The 8,974-nt window shown below is 30.7% G+C and overlaps 2 protein-coding genes across 2 annotated transcripts in view; both read right to left on the bottom strand.

Moving 5' to 3' along the window:
- The window catches only part of LOC123010973 (probable polyamine oxidase 5), a 4,240-nt gene extending 2,427 nt beyond the window's left edge, over positions 1-1,813 (bottom strand). Inside the window, exon 1 of the mRNA XM_044408204.1 lies at positions 1,365-1,813. Within this exon, the coding sequence (XP_044264139.1) occupies positions 1,365-1,801 (437 nt within the window). The 5' untranslated portion in view covers positions 1,802-1,813. The remainder of the gene's footprint in view (positions 1-1,364) is intronic.
- Positions 1,814-1,858: 45 nt separating this feature from the next.
- LOC123011179 (peroxisomal N(1)-acetyl-spermine/spermidine oxidase-like) lies at positions 1,859-3,430 on the bottom strand. The gene is made up of 3 exons (XM_044408507.1): positions 3,000-3,430; positions 2,177-2,950; positions 1,859-2,128 (listed from the first exon to the last, which is right to left on the bottom strand). Exons 1-3 carry the CDS (start codon positions 3,428-3,430, stop codon positions 1,894-1,896), a joined length of 1,440 nt encoding a protein of 479 aa, XP_044264442.1. The 3' UTR covers positions 1,859-1,893.
- Positions 3,431-8,974: the final 5,544 nt, after the last annotated feature.

The following is an 8,974-nucleotide window of genomic DNA, read 5'->3' as shown; positions in this document are numbered from 1 at the left end:
AATTTGTGCAATTTTAAATTAATTTCTGTAATTACAACTTAATTCCAACTTAATAATTTTAGTAATTTCAAAAAAATTCCAGTAGTTTACAAATAATTCCGATAAGTAATTAAAAAAAATCTACCGAAATTCAATTTCAATTGATTAATATTGAATTCATCGTAATTCCATTGTTTTCGGAATAATTCTTGTAATTACAACTTAATGCCAACATATAATTTCCGTAATTCTAAACTAATTACGATACTTCTAAGATATTCAACGTAATTTTGTAATTCCGGTAATTCAATTTCAGTAATTCTATTGATCCATCATAATTCCATTATTTTAATTTACAAAAAAAATTATCTCTGATAATTTCATAAATTCATTCCAGTAATTTTAAAAAATTCTAGTAATTTCAGAAAAATTTCACCGAAATTCAATTTCAGTAATTTTGTTAATTCATTGTTCCCAGATTAATTCCTACAATTCTAAATTAATTCCTGTAATTCCAACTTAATTTTCGTAATTCTAAAATAATTCCTGTAATTTACAATTGATTCTAAGTTCAACTCAATTTTCAAAAAAAAATTGTTCCGAAATTCTAAAAAAAGCGGTAATTCCAGTAATTAAAATTATGGTGACTCCAGACAATCCAAATATAATTATAACAATTCCAAAAATTAATTAATTAATTAAGTGTAAATGCATATTTAATGGCGTTAATAAACTAAATCAATCGTTTCCATACCAAGAAGATCCAAGAAGAAGTCAAAAAATTTCTAAATAATTCCAAACAATTACGATAAAATTCCAAAATTAATACCTCACAAAATCAAAAAATTATAGTAATGGTGATAAAAAATGAAAAACTCATTAATAATTGGGCCACTTTTCTGTAAATTTCAATGCTAAGTATAATTGTAATCGACAGACGAAAAAAATTCAATGGGTGCCAAATCCGTTAAATGAGGTGGCCAATAGTCATTAAAACCATTTTTTTGTTTCCACTATTAATTTATTCAATTAAAAATTAAAAAATTAGCTTAAACTATAAAAGATTTTTGAAAAATCTATAGGTCTTTTAAACACTTCTGGAATTCTGATTCAGATTTGTCACAAAATATCAAAAGCATCAAGGAAAATCCCCATTTGGCTACAATTTGGAAGCTTTTTTTACATTTCACCACTGTTTCGACCAGATTTACCACTCTTTGAATTGTTTTGGTTTCTCAATTCAAACAATGATAGAAATAGAAAGTAGTTGACCTGTAAAAACAGCAGATTTTTTGTATTTTACGACACAACCACCATTTTAACCAGATTTGTCATACTTTTTTGACAATTTGTTGTTTTTTTTTTGTTATTTTTGGGACTCTTACCTGTGCATGAAAACCTCCCCAATTGACTTTCCCCTAGTGTCATAGTTCTCCTCCTTGTTTTCGCTCAAAATCAAGTCTTGTAACTCCCGGACAAACTCATGGTTCAATTTCGACCCATTGGAGTAGTAAATCTGCCCATTGAGGTAATTAAACGTTGGTTCAAGTAAATCGTAGTCTTTGACAAGCTCCTTGACAATATTTCCCTCCTCCCCGTGACAATATTCAGCCCCAAGTTCGACCAACCCATCCCCAAACTTGACAGTGTTTATTCGACCTCCAATCCGACTTTCGGCCTCCAAAATGGTGACATTGACCGAATTTTGCAAAAGTTTAGTCGCAGCAGCGATCCCAGAAGGCCCAGCCCCAATCACAATCACCGAAAAATTCCCAAAAACTTCTCCAATAACACAAAAAAATAACACAAGACTCCAAGACATGTTGTCTTTCGAATAACTCACAACAAATAGAGGAATTTTGTGATAAGGTTATCGTAATTGAGTGGAATTATTTATTGATCAAATTTACAAAATCAAGGATAAAGAGCGATAATCCGGTCGGCTTCGCGTCGTCCCGACTCAATAGCCCCATGAACGGTGGAGTAATGGGTGGGATGGGTGGCCTCCCCCGCGAAAAGCACCACTGGGGTGGTTCCATGGGTCAAAGGCTCGGCCAAATGGTCCTGGTAATGCACCTCCTCCTCAAAATAACCGTTTTTCTCATAGGAGTAGGTACCACGGAAGTTGGGATTATTGTGCCAATCACTCCTAAAATCCCACTTGAAATTTGAAATCCCATGGGATTTCTGGACTCACCTCAAAACCGCCTTTGGTTCCGTTATATTATAATCCCGCCCTAGAAACTTCCTAATTACAAACATGGACCCTTTTTTGATCACATCAAGGGGCAATTTTTCCATTTCTGGGATTAACCCACCACTGACCCATCCAATCAACACATGGGGATTCGATGGTACTCTAACCAAAGCGACCAAATTCGTCACCCATGAATTGGGCCCTTCACTGAATTCCTTTGTTACTCCCTCTAAATCCCTACGATCCCACAGGAAAAAAAACGTGGAGTCGGAGTCATGCCACCACTTTTCGGGGAAGTACAGGATAATCTTGATAATCCCATCGAAACCCATCGATTTGATGGCTTCCTGTTTCCGTGGGGGGACCACAGGGTCGAATAAATCCTCATGGGTTAGCACACCCACCGATGGGGTGACTATCACATGGTCGGCTTTATGGGTTGTCCCATCTGATAATTCCACAACAGGGGTACCACTCCATGAAATTTTAGTGACTTTTTTCTTCAAAAATAGTTTTTCTTCAATTGGGATTTTTTGGGATGGGTCTGGGTAACGTTTCAAAAGGACGTCCAAAATCATGTCGTAACCGCGTTTTTTCCATACCATCATTTGGTCACCCTTGACGGGTTTGTAGTGTCTCCCTGAGGCGGGACGGGACCAATGGAAGGCCCCCTCATGCATCAGGATGGTACTATGGGCGAAAATTAACCCATCAGATGCCAATTTATGGGTTTCAGGATCATTTTTATACTTGTCTAAAATCGTATTTTGGTACCTGAAACTTGAATTGAGAGAAAAGGGAACAAAAAATTTTTTTTTGGTACTTCTCCAAGAAGGCTTCCCCAAGACTCACCCCCTTGGTTCTGTTTATGTCCCGGTCATAGTTTGTTACCACCGTTTCCAAATCTTGGATTAGTTGACTCTGGAGGTGGGAACCATTGGAGTAGTACATTTTGGGGGCCGAAAACAGCTCGGCATGCTCCAAAAGGTCCAAATTTTTCACTGTGTCATACACCACATTTTCCCCGTGACAGTATTGCGCCCCCATATCGATGAAATTGTCACCGAATTCCACCGTATGGATGCGGCCCCCAATCCGGTCTTCGGCCTCAAAAATTTTGATGTTTGTGATCCCATTTTCGATCAGTTTCACAGCTGCTGAAATTCCTGAAACACCAGCCCCCACAATGATGACTGAGGGTTTTTCAGCGAAAACTTGCGACACGAAAAGCAACCAAAGTAGTCGTTGCTTCATTTTGGCTGATTCATGAATGATCTTGGAGTGGTGATTTATACTGTTTATAGTGAAATTGTTATCGAAGAGTTTCGTCAAGTGATAGGAAATTTATGAATTATGACTTGTAGAAATTGAATATCATTTTATTATGTAATAACTAAGGCTCGGATTATATGCACGAAAAATACGTAAAATATGCGCATATACAGGGTGTTCCAACGGCCCGAAAAGCTCAATAACTTGTTTATTTTAAGAGATATTGACTTTTTCTTTTTTTTACATTATAGCAGCGTTTTTGATGCACATTTGAAAAATATTGCGGTTTATATACAGGATGTCCCAATATTAAAAAAACACTAAAGTTATGTTTTTTTAAATGGAATCTACTCAGTTTGATTTTATTTTTGGATTCTATGCTAAATTACAAATAACTTTTATAGAGGTTGTTTTCATTTATCTGTTATCAATTTTGATTTGTGGCGCTTTTTTACCAGAATTTTTGAAATGCAGGGGTCTGTCTAAAAATTCGTAACTTCTAAATGCTTGCACACAAATTAAAGTATCTAACGCCGTTTGATTCCTGAATGTTTGCCGCATCTTTTAAGTGTTTAATCAACAACCTGCTCAGTGGCATGTGCCTACTGCGATTTTTTAAACATGACAAAATAAAATTGTCAAAAACTAATTTTTTTCAAATGGCACTTACTATTTATTATTGTACCAATCAAAAGATCTTTTGACAAGCTTTCCATCAATATAAGGTTTGTTTAGTCTAGTGTAAAATTCTAAGTTGCTATCTTAAATTAACTAAATTTCGGAAAACTTTTCTGATTTGAACAATAAAAATAGAGTGGTCTTTTTTTCAATATTGGGATACCCTGTATATACACCCCAATATTTTTAAAATGTGCATAATCTAACAAAAGAAAAAGTCAATATATCTTAAAATAAACAAGTTATAGAGCTTTTTCGGACCGTTGGGACAGCCTGTATATGCACACAAAAATAAACCAGGGCCGTACCCAAGGAGGGGATTAGGGGGTTCAAACCCCCCTCCCCCCCGAAATGCTGAGCACTTTGTTTTATAAGTGTTAAAAATGTAGTTTTTTTGTTATTTCAATGAGTTAATTTTAAATTTTTGTGAATTAATTTTTCATCTGTGAATTATACAGTGTTTCATTTTTATTGTTAGGTACAAATTTAAATAGTTAATAGAATATTTAATTTTAAGATAAAAGTGTTTTGAAAAATGCTATGAAAAGGAGCTACACCCCCTAAAAAAGGTACGTTTTTTAAAGGGTTTTTCCTAATATTTGAGAATAGATAAAATTACAAAATTTGGTACTTTCATATGTACACCTAAACAAATGCTAAATAACAAAATTTTTAATCAGGGGCGTCCTAAACGGTAAAACAAATTTAATTTTTAATTTTTATGGTCTGTTACATAAATTTTTAAACCGATTTTTAATCAAAATTCGTAAATTGTATCGGAAAAACACAAAAGACCTTTTCTTATGAAAAACTATGAAATTTTGTTGCTGAAAGTGGCAAGAAACCACAGGCAAAATAGTTAGAGTAAATTTTTACCCTAATCCCATCTAGTTTAGGAAGCACCTAATTAAAAATATCAACATTTTATTTTTGTACTTGTTTAGGTGTATAAAAGTTATCATCTGTAACAAATTTCGAAATTTTTTGCTAAAATGATTTCGGAAATATTGAAAAAAAAACCTATTGGCACCCCTTGCGTAGCATTTTTCGATATATGTACACAGAAATATAAATTTTTTGCTTAAACTATTTATTTTTTAAAAACTAATTGATGAATTAAATGTTTTATCAAGAATAAAATTTTTCGTTTTTTTTTGTTTTAAAAAAAAAATAATTTTTGTAAATGGTAACCCAATAAAAAATGTTTTGTATACAGGATGATACACGATTGAAACAGGCGCGTCCTTTGTTATTGAAACATTGTGACCATCATTCCAAAAATAGTCTAAATAGATTCTTTTTAAAATTTAAACAGTTTGTCTAACAGCACAAAGCGGCAATATTGCAAAAAACTATTTCACTCAGGTATTTTTCGTATCTAGGAAACCTTTTTGACTTTAATCGTTCAAATTTCACAGAACAAACAAATAATTTTTTTTCCAATTTTTAAGCGTGTTTGGACATAACTTTGCAAAATTAATGAGCGTCTGGTTTTTTAATTTCTCAAATTTCTTTTATTTTTATCTCAAAAACGATAAACACTCAAAAATGGCAAAAATAATGCCTACTTTGTCAAATTTTTGACGTGTTTTGAACAAAATTTAGCAAAATTATTGTGTTTCCAGCTGAAAATTGTGCTAAAACGCGCCAAAAAGTCTGAAGTAATATAATTTTGACTTAATTTGTTAATTATTATTTTAGTGAAATCACGCGAAAAACTTGAGATTTTAGTATAAAAATGTGTTTTCGACCAAATTTTGACGTTTCTCGGCTCATTTTTTTCCTAATTTTGCCCAAAAACTACCAACAAAATAACACCACTTTCAATTTTTTTGTCATTTTTAAACGTGTTTGAACAAGATTTTGCAAAATAAATAAGCCTCTCAAAGTAATTCGAGCGAAACAAACTAAAAAAACCAATTTTGATTTAATTTTTTTGCTTGTTAAAGAAGTTTCTTTTGAATTTTTTGTATTTTTATTTTAAAAACGTGCTTAAACATTCAATAAAGGCAACAACTACACAGTTTTGGCCTATCTTGTTGATTTTTCAGCTTGTTTTTAAGAAAATTTTGGGAAATAATTGCGTTTCTAGCTGAAAAACGTGCTAAAACGGTCGAGAAATATATTTTTTGACTTAGTTTCTTGATTTTTTAAATTGTTTCCAAAATCCAAAAAACTGAGATTTTAGTACAAAAACGTCTTTAATAGCATTTTTGACCAAATTTTGCAGTTTCTCAGTTTATTTTTGTCCTAAATTTACTCAAAAATCAATTACAATCTATTTTTGTTATTTTTTGACATGTTTGGATATGATTTTCCGCAATAATTGAGTCTCTGGTTTAAAAGCAAATTACAAATTTGAAAGATGATAAATATTGATAAATATCCAAAATAAAAAGTGGACTTAGAAAACTAGAAGAACAGAAATAGAAGAAAATTATTTTCGTTGAGGTATAAAGATTCAAAAGAAATAAAGACTGCATAAATTCAACAATCGGAAATTAAAGAAGAATAATAAAAAGGGAGACTGGAATACATAGATCGAAAATTATCTTGAAAATTGAAAGATAAAAAACAGAAAGGTGCAGACAGTTTAAAGATTGTACAGATTTAAAGCTTGCAATTTGAAAGAAAGTATCTTTGAGAAATTTTTATATTAAAATATGGATAAATGTGAGTACAAAGACAAAAATAAAGATTAAAGAGACAAAAACTAAAGACTTTTATAGATAAAGAGAAATTATTTTAAAGACTGAGATTACTTTGAGGTACACAGATTCAAAAAATGAAATACTTTATAAAAAATTATACGAAATAATTTCGATTTTATTGAAATATAGCGAAAACTTTGAGATTTTAGTACAAAAACAGCATTTTTTACCAAATTTTGTGTTTTTTTGGCTTATTTTTAACTTTTTTGCTCAAAAGTCAACATGTAAATCAACTGAAACAAATAAAATATTTTTTTCCAATTTTTAAGCGTGTTTGGACATAACTTTTGCAAAATTAATGAGCGTCTGGTTTTTTATTTCTCAAATTTCTTTTATTATCATCTCAAAAACGATAAACACTAAAAAATAGCAAAAATAATGCTTATTTTGTCAAATTTTTGACCAAAATTTAGCGAAATTATTGTGTTTCCAGCTGAGAAACGTGCTAAAACGCTCCAAAAATTCTGAAGTAAGATAATTTTTAACTTAACAACATTTTCTGTATCCTAGGATATTTGCAATGTTGCAACATTGATAAATTTTCTTTGGAGCCAAGAAGTGGTATCCAAACATCTTCAATAAAGTCTATTTCAATAGACTTTTTACACATATTTTTTAAGAACACCGTCAACAGTATCATAATCTAGACTTTATCAATGAAATTATTTTAAAACTGTTAATTATGTAGATTTCTCTTTTCTAAAATGGAAAGTCTATATCTTGCTGATAAGAGCACAAATCCAATTTTGGTCTTCGAATTCGTCTTTAATAAAAGATCACTTAAAACTCAAAAACAACTATGTTAGAGACTGTCTACTTTTTATTGATTTAAAAAAAAAATACATAAATTACTAGTAACAAACTTTGATGGTAGACGAGTAAAACAAAGCAAATAATGGTGACCTAGAATTTCTGCAATGTGGATTGAATGCAATGACCGCTAAAGTCATCCGTTATTTTCATAATTTTTGCTAAATTTTATGTCTCGCTTTATAATTAAGTAACCTTCAACTTTTTTCCATCACGATAAGGTGTAATTTCAAACGTTTCGCCGAATTTATAAAAATTAAATTGTAGAAAATGATACGTTGTTGAGTTTCTAGTTATTTGTGGCTTACCACGACATGCATTTTCATGTTTTTTTGAGTTGAACTGGACAATGGCAAAAAATCACCACTTTGTGGCTTTGCGTATCAATATTGCGTTTTTTACATTGATTTTATTTTTAAATTGAGATTTATGTTTGTTTAGGTTTTTTTTTATTTTTGTTCTTTTACTTCAATTTTTTACTCTTACTTATGTTTCAGAAGATCACATTTTTACCACTGTTTAAGTTTTTTCTTCTTCTTTCTTCTCTTCTTCTCAAAATTTGTTACAATAAAAATTTATCAGTTTTGATAAGTCATTCAATGGAAAGATTTAATTAAAAATGAATTGTTTACGTGTTTCAATTTTTCTTGTATAAACAAGAAAGCAATTTACAAATTTTTTTAGAACTGATTTATTAAATTTGTTTTTTTTTATTCTTAATTTCTAAAAACGTCATGACGACGTTGTCACTTGAAAACAAATTACTATTGAAAATTGTCTGTTCTAAAAATAAATATTCATATCAGATGAAATCAACACGAGCGAAGATTTTTACAAAAAAAAAATTTACTACATTTTTGATAATTATTTTTAAGTTTATTTGTTACCCTACTAATGTAAAAATTATTGTGTTTCCAGCTGAAAATTGTGCTAAAACGCGCCAAAAAGTCTGAAGTAATATAATTTTTGACTTAATTTGTTAATTATTGTTTTAGTGAAATCTCGCGAAAAACTTGAGATTTTAGTATAAAAATGTGTTTTCGACCAAATTTTGACGTTTCTCGGCCCATTTTTTCCCTAATTTTGCCCAAAAACTACCAACAAAATAACACCACTTTCAATTTTTTTGACATTTTTAAACGTGTTTGAACAAGATTTTGCAAAATAAATAAGCCTCTCAAAGTAATTCGAGCGAAACAAACTAAAAAATTATACCAATTTTGATTTAGTTTTTTTGAATTTTTTGTATTTTTATTTTAAAAACGTGCTTAAACATTCAATAAAGGCAACAACTACACAGTTTTGGCCTATCTTGTTGATTTTTCAG

The sequence above is a fragment of the Tribolium madens genome, unplaced genomic scaffold (genome assembly GCF_015345945.1).
Source record: "Tribolium madens isolate multiple individuals breed KSU strain unplaced genomic scaffold, Tmad_KSU_1.1 Scaffold_91;HRSCAF=231;Tcas5.2_LG7, whole genome shotgun sequence".
Classification (NCBI taxonomy): Eukaryota; Metazoa; Arthropoda; class Insecta; order Coleoptera; family Tenebrionidae; genus Tribolium; species Tribolium madens.
The sequence above is the reverse complement of the archived record's forward strand: the minus strand, read 5'-3'. Positions and strand labels throughout refer to the sequence as shown.